At 41.2% G+C, this 15,719-nt stretch overlaps 1 protein-coding gene across 5 annotated transcripts in view; it reads right to left on the bottom strand.

Moving 5' to 3' along the window:
* Nucleotides 1-15,719, bottom strand: part of RBM34 (RNA binding motif protein 34) — a 201,223-nt gene that overhangs the window by 34,166 nt on the left and 151,338 nt on the right. For all 5 annotated transcript variants that reach the window (XM_089674926.1, XM_089674924.1, XM_089674927.1 and 2 more), the window contains 2 exons: nt 12,440-12,567; nt 6,841-7,030 (listed from right to left, as the gene is read on the bottom strand). In XM_089674926.1, coding sequence (XP_089531052.1) covers nt 6,841-7,030; nt 12,440-12,567 — 318 coding nt within the window. The remainder of the gene's footprint in view (nt 1-6,840; nt 7,031-12,439; nt 12,568-15,719) is intronic.

Raw genomic sequence — 15,719 nt, 5'->3', positions numbered from 1 at the left:
AGATCTACAAATACCTAATAAAAAAGAAATGGCAGAAATGTTTAAAGAACTGGAGAAAACAATAAAACAAGAAATGGTAAATATCCGAAGTGACCTGGGACACCTGCTGGTGAGAGTGGAGGAAACGGAGGAGAAAGTTAAAAATCAGACCCAGGCTATCTCTGAGCTTGAAAAAGTAATAATTAGCATAGGGAAAGCCCAAGAAAAATTGAAATATAAAGCTGAGATACAAGAAAATAGAGACAGGAGGAGAAACATCATGATACGTGGGGCCCCAGAGAACTCTAAGGGAGAAAACCTGCAAGAAGTGGTTTGTAAAATATTAAATATTATAACAGACAGCACTGAAATGGAAAACTCTAAAATAGAAGGAATTTTCAGAAAAGGAAACATCCAGAGATACCTGGGGAAAGAAAACCCGAGAGACATTATAGTTAAATTTTATGAGTTTCGAGATAAAGAAAAAATTTGGAAGAAGATCAAAGGGAAACCAGCTATTAAGTATGAAGGTGGCGACATACAGATATATGCGGACTTGGCCCCAGAGACTCTGTGGAGAAGGAGAACTTTGAGGCCCCTATTGGAAAGGTTAAAAGAATATAATGTGCAATACAGATGGGGGTCTCCTGAATGTTTAATAGGATGGAAAAACGGGGTTACGGCGCACCTCAGGTTCCCAGAAGATCTGAAACATTTTTGTGACAGTTTAAAAATACAAAGAATGGAGATTCCAGGCTGGGAAGAAGATCAATGGGAATTTAGAATGAAGAGAAAAGAGGATTGGCAACTTGTGGGGGGGAGGGGGCGGGGGGAGAGGGGGAGGGGGAGAGAGGTGGTGGAGGGAAGATAAGGCTGGTTTTTTTTTTTTTTTTTTTTTTTTTTTTGGTCTTTCCTCTACACTGGTCAGCCCTCACCCTACTGCCCCTGCCTTACGGTGCTGGAGATGAACCTAGGAGGGACCAGTGGAGCTATGAGGAGGTCGGACAAGGGGAAGGTCGTCCATGCCCAGAGTTTTTAGCCCAAGGACTAGATCAAAAGTGGAAGTTTCTTCCATAAATGATCAATAGGCAAAAGATGGGCCTAAAAAGAGGGGGGGGGGAAGGGGGTGGGGGGGAGGGGGAAGTTGGGGGGGGTGGGTAAGTGGGGAGGGGGGGTATTTTTCCTGCAAAAAAATACAAAAGCAAGTGAGAAGGGAGAAGAAGGGGAAGAGAAGATTTATGGAAGATGGAAGAGATTCAGTTTATAACATATAACGTAAATGGGTTGAACTCCCCTGGGAAAAGATTTAGACTGTTTAAAGAATTACATCATAGAGCAGCCTCAGTAGTATTCCTACAGGAGACACATCTTGAGATAGAATCGAACGTTAGGCTGAGATCCAGAAATCACCCAACATGGTATTATGCTGATTCCCCGGTTAAGAGAGCGAAGGGTGTTGCAATAGGTATGGCAAAGAATACTAGGTTTGAGCTGGACGATAGAATGACAGACCCAGAGGGGAGATTCTTGTTCTTAAAGGGAAAACTACAGGAGATCGAATGTACATTGGCCAATATTTATTGTCCTAATAAAAGTCCAGAGATATATCTGAAAAAAGTGCTGAGGAAGTTGACGGACTTTAAAAAAGGCTGTTTGATTCTCGCAGGGGATTTTAATTTTTGTATGGATCCACAAAAAGATGCTACCTCCCATGCACAGAGAGAAGGAAGTAGGGCTCTGAAACTCTTGAAGAAAGAACTACATATAAGCCAATTAGTAGACGCCTGGAGAATTACACACATGCAAGATAGAGATTATACCTTTTTTTCAAACATGCATAAGAGGTATTCAAGATTAGACCACATATTAATAGAACATCAATTAATCGACCACCTAGTTCAAATTGAAATAGAGACAATCTCTTTATCGGATCATGCCCCAGTCAGAATGAAATTGGAATGGGGGAAGGGGAAAACAAGAGGGCTGGGATGGAAACTTAATGAGACACTATTAGTAGATAACGAAATAGCCCAGAAAATAGGGGAAGAGATTGAACGGTATTTCCAGGAAAATGAGACAGGTGATGTGTCCATAGCTACAGTGTGGGAATCTCATAAGGCATACATAAGAGGAATATTGATAGCGATTGGGGCAAGAAAGAAAAAAGAAAGAAGAGAGAAAATGAGCAGACTCTTAGAAGAAATAAGTAAGCTAGAACAACAACACAAGAATAGAATAATAAAAGAAATAGAGTTGAAGTTAAAAAAAAAGAAAGAAGAATTGGAAGGTGTAATAGAAGAGGAGAGGAGAAAAGCATATAATAGGGTTTTGAGTGAGAGATATAGATGGGGAGAAAGACCGGGAAAATACTTGATGAGGGCCCTAAGGAAAAAGAAAAATAGAAATTATATAGAAAAAATAAAAGACGTTAAGGGGAACCTGAAACACTCAAATAGAGAAATCACCAAAGTTTTTATGGAATATTATAGAGATCTGTATAATATAAATCCCCTGCGGGAATCTGAAAATATAGAAAGTGAGAAGAACCATAAGAGAAAGAAATATATAGAGAAGGCTGGGTTACTAAAATTAAGCGAAGTCCAAATGAACTCCCTGGATGCAGATATCTCACAAGAGGAAATAAAATTAGCTCTGAAGGGTACAGTGTCTGGGAAAAGTCCAGGTCCAGATGGTTATACTGTGAGATATTATAAAAAATATAGTGAAATCTTAGTACCAAAACTTAGAAAATATATGAATGCATTAGGTGGAGAGATGGAAATAAGAAAAGAATCGCTACAGGCTCAAATGGTGCTTATCCAAAAAGAGGGAAAAGATGCTACACAGTGTTCGAACTATAGACCTATCTCATTATTAAACACTGACACTAAGCTATACGCAAAGGTCTTGGCAAATAGATTGAAAGAGCTAATGCCGGAATGGATACATCAGGACCAGGTGGGCTTCGTTCCCGGGAGGGAGGGTAGAGATAATGGGCTACGATCATTGATGCTGATCCAAAAAAGTAAAAAGGGAAAAGAACCGGTGATTCTACTCTCTATAGACGCTGAAAAAGCGTTTGATAGAGTGAATTGGAGATTCATGATGGATACGTTGGAAGCCATGGGAATTGGGCCCAAGATGAGAGAGTGGATAGGAAAGTTGTATAGATACCCCTCTGCAGTTGTTGTGGTGAACGGGGAGAGGTCAGAACCCATTGAGATGTCAAACGGTACAAGACAGGGATGTCCACTGTCCCCATTGTTGTATGTTGTATTACTGGAACCACTTCTGTCAACAATACGGCTAAATAGAGATATAAAGGGAATTCAGATAGGGGACACGGAACATAAAGTCGCCGCTTTTGCTGACGACTTGCTGTTCTACGTGAGAAACCCCAGGATGACACTGCCAAACCTAATGAAGCTATTGAAGGAGTATGGAGAATTGTCAAATTTAAAGATAAATCCAACAAAAACGGAGATTCTAAATATAAATATTTCAAAAAATGAAAAAGAAAAAATACAAAAGGAATTTCCCTTTAAATGGAAAGATAGAGATATAAAATACTTAGGAGTAAATCTCACAGCTTCATATAAACACCTTTACAAATTAAACTATATTTCACTGATTAATGAGATTAGAGAGCAGCTAAAAATAGTGCAAGAGGGAACCCCGACATTGATAGGTCGTATTAACCTAGTAAAAATGATAATAGTACCAAAAATCATGTATAGATATCAAATGATACCAATTAAACTCCCAGAGACCTTTTTTAAGTTAATTAAGAAACTGATAACAAAATACATATGGAGGAATAAAAAACCAAGATTGTCATATGAGTTGTTGAGTAGGAGGAAAGAAAGAGGTGGTTTAGGGCTTCCAGATTTTAAAAGATACTATAAAGCTGTAATATTGGCTAGAACTATAGACTGGATACAGAACTATAAAAAAAGTTGGGTGAGGATAGAGAATGAACTTAGTGGAATAGATTTGGGTAAAGTGATATGGATACCAACACAGTATAGGGGCCTAAATGATAATGTAAATACATACACTTTGAATGTTTTAAAAATTTGGGATAACTTACACAAAAGTTTGAAATGGTCTTTTAATTCAACACTAATTTCACTAAAAAACACGGAGTTTTTCCCCCCTGGTAGAGAAGAAATAGGAGGTAGGTGGTTTAAAAAGGAAGAGGTTCAATTAAGAGATATTTTGGTGGGGGATAAAATAGGATCATTTGAGGAATTGAAAAAAAAAGAGGGTGAGATTTTCACTAAATTAGACAAGTGGCGGTATTTTCAGTTGAAGAGTTTTGTTGGAAGTTTGCCAAAACCTTTAAGGACAAGAGACAATTGGAACTTGTTTGAAAAGGTTTTGGGCACACAAGGTGACGGGAAACACGGGATTGCTAAGGTATATAAAATACTCACAGAACTAGATATAAATACAAAGCCAACATATATAATAAAATGGGAAACTGACATGGGAAGTGTGATAGATGAGGAGAAGCAGAGGAGAATATATAGATTAACCCACGAAAACATCTCTATGAGAGAAGTAGAGATGAACTATAAGTGTTTGACAAGATGGCACATTACACCAATTGTTGAAAATAAGATGTGTAAAGAGAGTTCACCGTGGTGCTGGAGGGGATGTGGTGAAATGGGTACAACATATCACATATGGTGGGGTTGCCCAAAAATTCAGTTATACTGGAAGACAATAACCCACTTGATAAGGAAAATAACAGAAATAGATATTGGATTAGACCCAGAAGTGTGTATTTTACATAACATGGACATATCAGTCAATAAATATAAAAAATCAGGGATATGGTGCTACATTAATGCTGCAAAAGCTCTGATACCCAGGTTTTGGAAGCAAATAGAAGTACCGAGGGTAGAAGACTGGGTAGAAGAAGTTGAGCAGATTAAAAAGATGGAAAGGTTGTGCCATGTCCAGGAAGATAGGATGGAGATTTATAATAGGAAATGGGAGAATTGGGAAAAAGCTAAGTTATATACGAAATATAGGAAAGATTAAAGAAAATAATAGGAAAACTGCACTTGCTGAGATAAAATGATGCAGAGAAAAGGAAAAGTAGGAAGATGGGATTTGGGAGAGGGTGGTGGAGGGGGGGGAGAAATTTGGAATAAAGTAAATAAAGTAGAAATGTTGGATACTATGGTGTATAGATATATTTATATGTTTGTATATCATGATGTTGAAAAGTATTTAAAATGAAAATCAATAAATATTTAAATTATAAAAAAAAAAAACCAATTTGGACCTAAAAGGGACGCATTTTGGACGCCATGGACATTTCTCAGTTCCAGGCAGAAAGAACAGTAAAAATGCAGGCAGGGCACAGGACAAAGCACTAGGGACAAAATGTATGTGAAATGGTTTGATACAGTAATGTTTTACTATGGGATTTTAGTGTATTTAGTGAATGTCACTTTTTGTCATTTTTAAATTTCCCGCCGTTCCATCCCCCGTACGTCCCGACGCTCACAGGGAACAGAACCCGGAAGACAGATGCCAGCATTGGCCAGAGGAGATGGCCGGGGACACTGCAAGAGGGACATCGCGGGAGCGAAGGACAAAGATTACCAGGTCCAGCAGAGCATCATTCCTAGTTGGGGCCTCTATGAACTGTACCATAAAATTGTCCTGTAGTAGGTTTAAAAATGTTTGCCCTTTAACTGTCAGTTCCTGTCCTCTTTCACACTTGCTCTGAGATCACTTCTCACAGAGACAGACACCACCACCTTTCCTATTTACTGTCTCTCCGAAAGAGAACGTAGCCAGGAATATTAATGACCCAGACATGCGAAGAATGAAGCCAAGATTCAGCAATACAAATTAAATCATAGTTCTCTTCATGCACCAAAGCTTCCAACTCCCCTATTTTGCTTGGCAGACTTCTGGCATTGGTGAACAAACAGTTTAATCGATTGACACCTTGTTCACACGTATTTTGCACATTTGTTTATTTCATTCAAATGGTACCAATTCTACTGGTTGTTTGTAACATGGGAACCTTCTTATCACCTGCCATAGTCCTCCCCCATCTTTTCCCATTCCACCCACCAATAAGTACTGACCCCTGTCTAATCTGTCTACCCCATTATAATGTCATTCTCCCTCCCCCCTCGATCCTAGTTTAAATACTCCTCCAGCCTTCCCATAAACCATTGTGACACTGCACTACTTGTGGGGGTGATCAAGATTTGTTTCTGTTTTTTTACACTGATTGCTTTTACAAACAGAAAAGATGTAAAAGTAATAATTTCTCCTTCTCTCTGGCTGCATTCCTGCATCCCTTGAGAAATACTGTGAGAGCTGTGATTGGTTACAGCTTGTCACATGGTACAAGGCTGCTGTGAATGGCCTTTTACCATGTGACCTCTGTGGTCATTCACAGAATTCACAAGTAGTAAACAACGATGTCAGGAAGTGACATCTTGTTTACTACTCTTTATGTGATCACTGAGTGGCCAATCAGTGATCACACGAATTGGGACCTCATACAGCAGCCCCATACAGCGATCTGTGTTTCAGCAGCGCTGCATGCTCCCAGGGAGCGCGCACAGGCATTGGATGCGGGGGGACATTTAGAAACGCCTTCCCGCATCAGCAATGCTCCCGTTTGGCCCATGACGCCAATAAACGGAGAGACGGGAGCACTGCCAACGTGGGAGGACGTTTCTAAGAGAAACACACCAGCATCCCAGACATCACCTTTGCAAGACAGCTGAAGCCTTCTAGTGTGTCTGCACCAAATACATCATCACAGGACTCATGGTAAGCAATGGTTACTAAGCACGGGTACAGGGGTATATAGTATGTTACCTGTTTAGTGCAGGACACAGGCAGGTTCCCGACAAAGATTGTTCTCCTGTTTTTCACCTTCTCTCCCGCCTTAATTTGTCTCCTCTTGATGTGCAGTGGCAGCTCCTCATCATCAGTGCTCTTCTTGCCCTTCTTCACTTTGGCCTTTCTCATTTTTTCATCTTCATCTGCATTTGCCAGAGAGCTTTCCCTGCAATAAGAGAGAAACCATCATGGCTGTGTAGGAATTGTATTTTCATTTCAATACATTTTTATTGAACTCTTATACGTTCTAAAACAATAGTTGAATACAAAGAGAGCAAGAGACCCGATGTTGGCCAAGGGTGGAGTCACGGAGACCAGGAAGTCACAATATGGTCACATCGGTCAGATGACACACAGTACTGTACAAAGGTTTTAGGCAGGTGTGAAGAAATGCTGTAAAGTAATAATGCTAACAAAAATATATATTTTAGCTGTTTATTTTTATAAATTTACAAAATGCAAAGTGAGCGAACAGAAAAAAATTTAAATCAAATTAGTATTTGGTGTGACTATCTGGCTTCAAACCAGAATCAGTTTTTCTAGGTCAGGGTTTTTCAACCGAAGCGCCGTGACAAAATGACATATAGCCCTTTACAGTCCAATCATAAAAGGGTTACTCTGCTAATGTCTGTGTAAGAGAGGCGGGAGAGAGAGAGAGAGAGAGAGAGCACACCTGATGGGGAAATTGTATATTATTGAAATGATAACATAACATGATCAACTCCATTTTGTTTTATATGCTTGCTTTATAATCTATGACCTTTGTACACACTAAATGAAAAGTGTGTATGTATGCTTTACAGGAAAATAACTGTGTTTGCAAGTTTGAGGAAGTAACTTTCGGTAAGACAGTAACCGTAGTCCGGGCGTTGGGCCAAAATAATGAGTAAGTCTGACCACAACCATCTGGCAGGACGATAGTTCCGCAAAGTTTGGTGACGACTAAGGTGCAAGGCTAAAGATAAAATGCATGTATTTGATTGGTTGATATTAAAAGTTGGTCATTAAAAATCTGCCCAGAGATTACAGATTTATATATACGCTGATGTTTCCGCAATAAAGTTGAAGAGTTTGCAATGTACTCTGGTGTTGTGTGCAGACATTTCCCGATATATCGTAGCTATCGTTCAGGTGTGACTGGAGGCAGCCACCATTGAAAGGAAAACTCATCACCAAACCTTTAAATTATTGATGGCTCACAGAGGACAAGGGGGCACTCTTTACGTCTGGAGGAAAAGAAATGTAATCTCCAAACACAGAAAGGTTTCTTCACAGTAAGAGCTGTGAAAATGTGGAATAGACTCCCTCAAGAGTTGGTTCTGGCCAGCTCAGTGGATTGCTTCAAAAAAGGCCTGGATTCTTTCTTAGATACACAGAATAGAACTGGATACTAACATTTATAGGCAAAGCTGATCCAGGGAATATCCGATTGCCTCTCGGGGGATCAGGAAGGAATTTTTTTCCACTGCAGGAGCAAACTGGATCATGCTTTGCTGGGGTGTTTTTTGCCTTCCTTTGCATCAATCCTATGATTATAACTTTTTTTTTTTTTTTTTAATGGTTGAACTGGACTTTTGTCTTTTTTCAGCCAGACTAACTATGTAACAATATCTAATAAGGAGACAAGGATAGTCACTTTAGATGACTCACACCAAAGGAATGTTACTGCAAAGTGACCAAGTAACCACCTCCAGCCCGCCATATAGTCCAAGGTGGTTCTCACGTTCTGGGAGGACGTCATATGACGTCCTCCCGTTCTCACCGCGCGAATGCGTGGCTCAGGGAGCACGCAGCGCGGCGATTGGCAGTGCACTGTGTCCCTCGGACACAGCGGATCACCGATCTATGGAAAGAGCCAAAGATGTCGGCTCGCTCATGTGATCAGCTGTGTCCAATTACAGCTGATCACATGTAAACAGTGAAATGCCGGTTATCGGCAGGAGAGGAGAGCCAGTAATCAGCATTCCGCGGAGGGGACATGTACACTGATCATCAGGGCACTGATGATCAGTGTGCCCTGATAATCAGTGTGGCCCCAGAAGTGCCACCTGTCAGTGTCCATCAGTGCCAGCTGCCAGTGCTGAAAAGTGCCACTTGCCAATGCCACATCAATGCCACATATCAGTGCCTACCAGTGCACATCAATGCCACATATCAGTGCCCATCTGAGCTGCCTTTCAGTGCCGCCTGTCAGTGCCGCCTGTCAGTGCCGCCTGTCAGTGCCTATCAGTGCCACCTACCAGTGCCTCCTCATCAGTGCCACCTATCAGTGTCCATCAGTGCAGCCTATCAGTGCCCATCACTACAGCCTCATTAGCGCACATCAGTGAATGAGAAAAAACACTTATTTACAAAATTTTACAACAAAAACTAAGAAAACACTTTTTTTTTTTAATTTTCAGCAGTTTTTGATTTGTTTAAGAAATAATAAAAAACCCAGAGGTGATTAAATACTAACAAAATAAAGCTCTGTCACAAAAAAAATGATAAAACTTTCATATGGGTACAGTGTTGCATGACCGTGCAATTGTCATTCAAAGTGTGACAGCGCTGAGAGCTAGAAATTGGCCTGGATAGGAAGGGGGTATAAGTGCCCTGTAGACTAGTGGTTAAAAGGTCATATTATTTGCAGTGGGGGGGGGGGGGGCATTCCCTATACACAAGTCCAGTATAGAACACACAGCTAGACTGGGAATATTTGTCTCAACCCAGAGCTTGCATTAAGCATGCATCTGTTCTGATCATCGGCCATGTCATAAAATGGAGGGACCTGTGGCAGATACAGCATCTTTAGTGAAGTATTCTTGTTATATTTTATTTGTTATCCGTATTGGTCATTACTTGTAATAAATGGTACACTTATAAGTATTTGTGTGATCTCTCTTTGCACATCTCGAATACAACCTCAAAACTAAAAATACGACACCTCGCACCTCCTCCATGCTGTTCTCATTTCTTGCCGGCAAAACTGAAAGCTGTATAAGCCAACGTCACCAGTTGCTAAGGACAGGCTGGGTGGCTGCCTCAAATCCTTCTGTCCATTTATGTAATCCCAGGCAGACTCCATGATGGTGAGATCAGGGCTCTGTGGGGGACAGATTATCACTTCCAGGACTCCTTGTTCTTCTTTACACTGAAGATAGTTCTTAATGACATTGGCTGTATGTTTGGGGTCGCTGTCCTGCTGCAGAATAAGTTTAGGGACAATCACATGCCTCCCTGATGGCATGGCATGATGGATAATATCTGCCTGTATTTCTCAGCATCGAGGACACCATTGATCGGGCAACGCTGAGGACCGTAGATGCCAAGCCAAGGAAATTTCGTGCAGCATATGAAAGACACATCATGCTTACTTCCCTTCCACATTGGAAGATGTCCAGCAGTGCCATCAGCACAGAACTGGTGGAAACCAGTAGGACCCAGGTACACCCATCTACTGTCCGGAGAAGTCTTCATGGGAGAATTCTGGCCAAAAAGCCTAACCTCCAACGTGGAAACAAGGCTAAGAGACTCAACTATGAAGGAAAATATAAAAATGGGGCTGAGGAATCCCCTCTAAATCCCTGAAACATCCAGGAAATATTTTAGCTAGTGGGTGTTAAATAGTCAATAGAGAGCAAACATAACCCACCCAAAGGTAGTAAGTTATCCACAGGTCCCAAACATTTCGGAAACTTAAGGCCATTTGCACACAGGACCATCCAGCTGCAGTGAGACCATTCTGGCGTTTTATGGCGCCTTGGAGGAACAGATGCAGCACTCAAACTCACTGCAGGCGGACCCTCAAAGTCTATGGAAGGCTGTGGGCAGACAGGGCTGAACACTGTGCTGTGTAGTACAGGCATTTAGGGCCCTATGCATTCAGGGAAAAAGGTCTGGAATGCAGAAGACTTGAATTCTGGACCATGTGTTCCTGCAGCAGAGCAGAACAATTCACATGTCCATCCTTTGGGGAGGGGATAGCATAATATTAAACAGTGCACACAAATATCAACTGTGCACGCTTACATTGGGAGAGATTTACTAAAACGTAAGCATTCAGATCAGCTTCTAACGTCAGCTTGTTCAATTAAAGTGTTACTAAACCCTGAATTCCCTATATCCGCTCTCCCCGGACCCTGCATTCCCTATATCCGCTCTCCCCGGACCCTGCATTCACTATATCCGCTCTCCCCGGACCCTGCATTCACTATATCCGCTCTCCCCGGACCCTGCATTCACTATATCCGCTCTATCCGGACCCTGCATTCACTATATCCGCTCTATCCGGACCCTGCATTCACTATATCCGCTCTATCCGGACCCTGCATTCACTATATCCGCTCTCCCAGGACCCTGCATTCACTATATCCGCTCTCCCCGGACCCTGCATTCACTATATCCGCTCTCCCCGGACCCTGCATTCACTATATCCGCTCTCCCCGGACCCTGCATTCACTATATCCGCTCTCCCCGGACCCTGCATTCACTATATCCGCTCTCCCCGGACCCTGCATTCACTATATCCGCTCTCCCCGGACCCTGCATTCACTATATCCGGTCTCCCCGGACCCTGCATTCACTATATCCGGTCTCCCCGGACCCTGCATTCACTATATCCAGTCTCCCCGGACCCTGCATTCACTATATCTGGTCTCCCACAGTACACAGAACATAGAAGTGCAATTATTATAGTAAATATAAACTGCTTTTCTCATCAGCAGTAAGAGCAGTCTTGTGGCTTCTATCAGTGTTCAGCAGAGCCCTGGTTAAAGCTTGTAGGAAAAGTTTTCTTTCTGCTCTAGGAGGATGCAAAACCCTTGACCTCTGTCTGGACAGTGCTGATTGGCCCTGCTAATCACATGCACTCTCCCATGGAAAAAAAAAAACCTCTCTAGCAATACACACCAAACTGAGCATGTGCAGAATGGATACGGTTAAGCCTGTCTTATCAGGAGATAAGACATGAACATTTGAAGAAGGGGAGGATCAGAGAAGACCGTATCAAATTGCCATTTTACAAAATGGTGAGGATTAACCCCTTAGGTTCCACAGTAAGTATAACAAGCATGCTCTCCTGCATATACAGACGGATTTTACTGTTGTGGGTTTAGTAACACTTTAAGCTTTGGCAATAAAGCTTGGAAGCCGATTGGATTCTATGTAGAGCTGCACCAGATTTTGCACCGTGCAGTTTTAGCAATAATCCCATAAAGTCCACATAGATTCCAATAAAATCCCAATATTATATCTGGAAACTAAAATAAAAGTGTGTGTGTGTATATGGAATAAAGAATTAATTTTATAAATACACACGCACACACACTTGGAAATAAAGATTCTATAATATTAAAAGAATTTCCAGCAAATACATCACATAACCTGTTTGGGGGAGGGGCCACAATTAAATCACAATGAACAGTCGGTAACGCCATAGTGTGGCAACACGCAGACATGGATCATGTCCTACTGCCAGCCAACAATGCTTTCCCACCCAAACACTGCATCCAAACATACAATAAGCAGACAAAAGTGATTATGTATTACATATCATCTCTGGAAGTGTCCTTCCAATAATCGGAATTAGAAATACCTGTGTGCTAGTTTCTTTTCTGATGAGGTCAGCTCCTTCTTAGGCTTTTTAGCTTCTTTCTCAGAGGTGGATGTTGTCTTGTTTTCTTTTTTGTCTTCTATTTCAGGAAGTTTTCTTTTCATTTTAGTCTGTGGAGGCAAATAATATTTAAAAGATTGGACCAACCAATCATTCATAAACGGTTGGTAGATTTAGCTTTCCTATTATTGTCTCTCCCTGCCCACGCTGTCATGTTGGATCTTTTTCTGGTGCTCCAACTCTTTGGGATCCATTTATAAAACATTTGTTGCACGATTGTCAAAAGTATTTGTTCAAGTTGAATGAAATATCCCTTACTTTTTTCAATTATTATTATTATACAGGATCTATATAGCACCAACAGTTTGCGCAGATCTTTACAAAATGAAGGTAAACATTACAGTTACAATACAATTTGGTACAAGAGGAAACAGAAGGCCCTGCTCGTTAGAGCTTACAATCTAAAAGATTAACCACTTGAGCGCCTGAGGATTTACCCCCCTTAATGACCAGGCCTCTTTTTGCTACTCGGCGCTGCACTAATTCAACTGATAATTGCGCGGTCATGCAATGCTGCACCCAAACGAAATTTACGTCCTTTTTTTCACACAAATAGAGCTTTCTTTCAGTGGTATTTGATCATCTGTGCGCTTTTTATTTTTCACACTATAAACAAAAAAAGGCCAAAAATTTTGAAGAAAAACAATATTTTTTGCTTTCAGCTATAAAAAAATATATAGTAAACGCAAAGTTGGTTATAAATTTAGGCCAAAATGTATTCTGCTCCATGTTTTTGGTAAAAAAAATCCCAATAAGTGTATATTGATTGCTTTGTGTGGACGTTATAGCGTCTACAAACTATGGTATAGATACTGCAATTTACGCCATTTTTCTGCTATACAGCGCTGCGCTAGTTTAACGGACAATTGCGCGGTCTTGCAATACAGTACATACATGAAATTTACATCCTTTTTTTCCCCACAAATTGAGCTTTCTTTGGGTGGTATTTGATTGCCTGTGCGATTTTTATTTTTTGCGCTATAAAAAAAAAGGCTGCCAATTTTGAGGAAATAAAAAAAACAATATTTTGGACTTTTTGCTATAAAACATGTCCAGTAAAAAAAAAAAAATGCAAAAATCAAATTTAGTCATAAATTTCTGCCAAAATGCATTCTGCGACATGTCTTTGCTAAAAAAAAAAACCCAATACGTGTAAATTAATTGGTTTACGTGAAAGTTATAGCGTTTACAAATGGCGGGAAAGATACTGGGATTTTTAGTTTTTTTTTTATACTAATAATGGCGGCGATCAGTGACTTATGGCAGCGATCAGCGACTTATAGCGGCACTGCGGCGGACATTCTGACATTGGGGGGTACTGACTTGGGGTCACTGACATCCCCAAAAACACTAATACAGTGATCAGTGCCAAAAAAAAAAAAAAAAACACTGACACTGTACTAATGGCACTGGGGAGGAAGGGGTTAACTTTATTTTGCAGGAAAGGGTTATCTGTGTGAGGGGAGTGTTTTACTAGGGGGCGGGGTGTGTGCTGCACAGGACACCTCTGATCGAGAGAAACTCTTCTTTCTCGATCGGCTTGTCCTCGAGCTGTCAGGGAAGTGACAGACAGCACAGCTACTTCAGCTGTGCTGTCTGTCACTGTTTGCTGCCGATCGCCGGAAAACAGCCGGTAAGGACCAGCTGTGACCCGGCGACTGACATCCGCGGCGGTGATCGGCGGGACAGATAGGGCGGTGGCGCGCCCCCTATCGGTTTACAAAACACACGTTTTAAAACATGGTTTTGCCTGCCCGTGCCGCCCTGCCGCCGTATTTCTACAGTGGCAGGGTGGCAAGTGGTTAAAGTATATGTGAACACTCACCTTGTAAAACAACCTATCCAGTTTAAAAGAGAAATGAAAGGAAATACATTTGTGTATATATATATATATATATATATATATATATATATATATGTTATAAATACCTTTTTTCCCCTTTTTTCCAAGTGATCACATACCCTCTGTTCTCAGCTGCATAAGCAGCTCAGAAAGCTGTGGGAGGAGAAACAGCAGTACACTTATCTTCTCAGTGAATGGCTGTGCAGGGTGTAGGCTGTCAGGACAAGACTGATTATTGGAGGAGAGGAGGCAGAGTTCCCAGTACAGCTAAGGAAATGATCACGCTGTGCTCTCATGCCTAGTTTGGTCAGTTTTCGATAGAAAAGCAGAGGGACTGGCAGGAACACCAGGGATTTCACACAAAAGAAGCAATGCAAAGAGGACAGGAGACTTTTTCATACAAATAGATGGTACAGCCGGCACAGATCAGGAATAGGAAATGTTGGGTCTACATATTCTTTAACCCTCCCTGGCGGTATTCCCCAGTGTAGCTCGGGGTTGACTTTCAGTACCAGAAGCAGTAACCCCGGGCTACATTTGGGATTACACTGCAGCGTTGCTCTGGGATCCCTCTTGAACTTACCTTGTCCTTGGCTCCCACAATGTTCCCCTGCAGACTCCCCGGCCATCTCCTCCGGCCGATCCCGGCATCCGTCTTCCATTCCCTGTGAGCACCGGGACGTACGGGGGGGGCGGAACCGGCGGGAATTTCAAAAATTTCAAAAATTTGACATTCACTCAATACATTAAAATCTGATAGTATAACATTACTGTATCCAACCATTTCACATACATTTTGTCCTGAGTGCTTTGTCCTGTGCCCTGCCTGCCATTTTACTGTTCTTTCTGCTTGGAAACTGAGAAATGTCCATGGCGTCCAAAAAGCGTCCCTTTAGGTCAAAAGCAGTTTTAGATCAGCTAGAGAACAGCGATAGTAAATTAGAACTACTTGCAGAATTGAGTGATAATGATTCGTGGGGAAATTCGTCAGACACTGAAAACGATTTTGCAACTGAGCTCAGCGATGTGCGAACTTGGCGCTCTGTTTAAATTTCAGTGTTTTTGGTTTGATATTATTTAATTAAATTTATTATTATTATTATTATTATATTATTTTTTATGATTATTTATTATATTAGAATTTATGATTTCGGGTTTCAAACTTTATCATACCCGGGATGTTTACTAGACTCTTGTTCGGACAGATTTTAGTGAGTTATTGCTAAGAATTACAGGCCTACAATAAAAAAAAAAAACATATTTCCATTGAAAACAATGTACCACTTTGAGCACAGAAATACTGACATAATCAGACCACTAGGGAGGTTAAGGGTAACCTGGGCTGTGCAAATGGAGGAT

This window comes from Staurois parvus, unplaced genomic scaffold (genome assembly GCF_062004578.1).
Source record: "Staurois parvus isolate SC_StPar_1 unplaced genomic scaffold, SC_StPar_1.0 ptg000154l, whole genome shotgun sequence".
In the NCBI taxonomy this organism is placed as follows: Eukaryota; Metazoa; Chordata; class Amphibia; order Anura; family Ranidae; genus Staurois; species Staurois parvus.
Note: the sequence above shows the minus strand (reverse complement) of the source record. Positions and strands in the feature narration are given on the sequence as shown.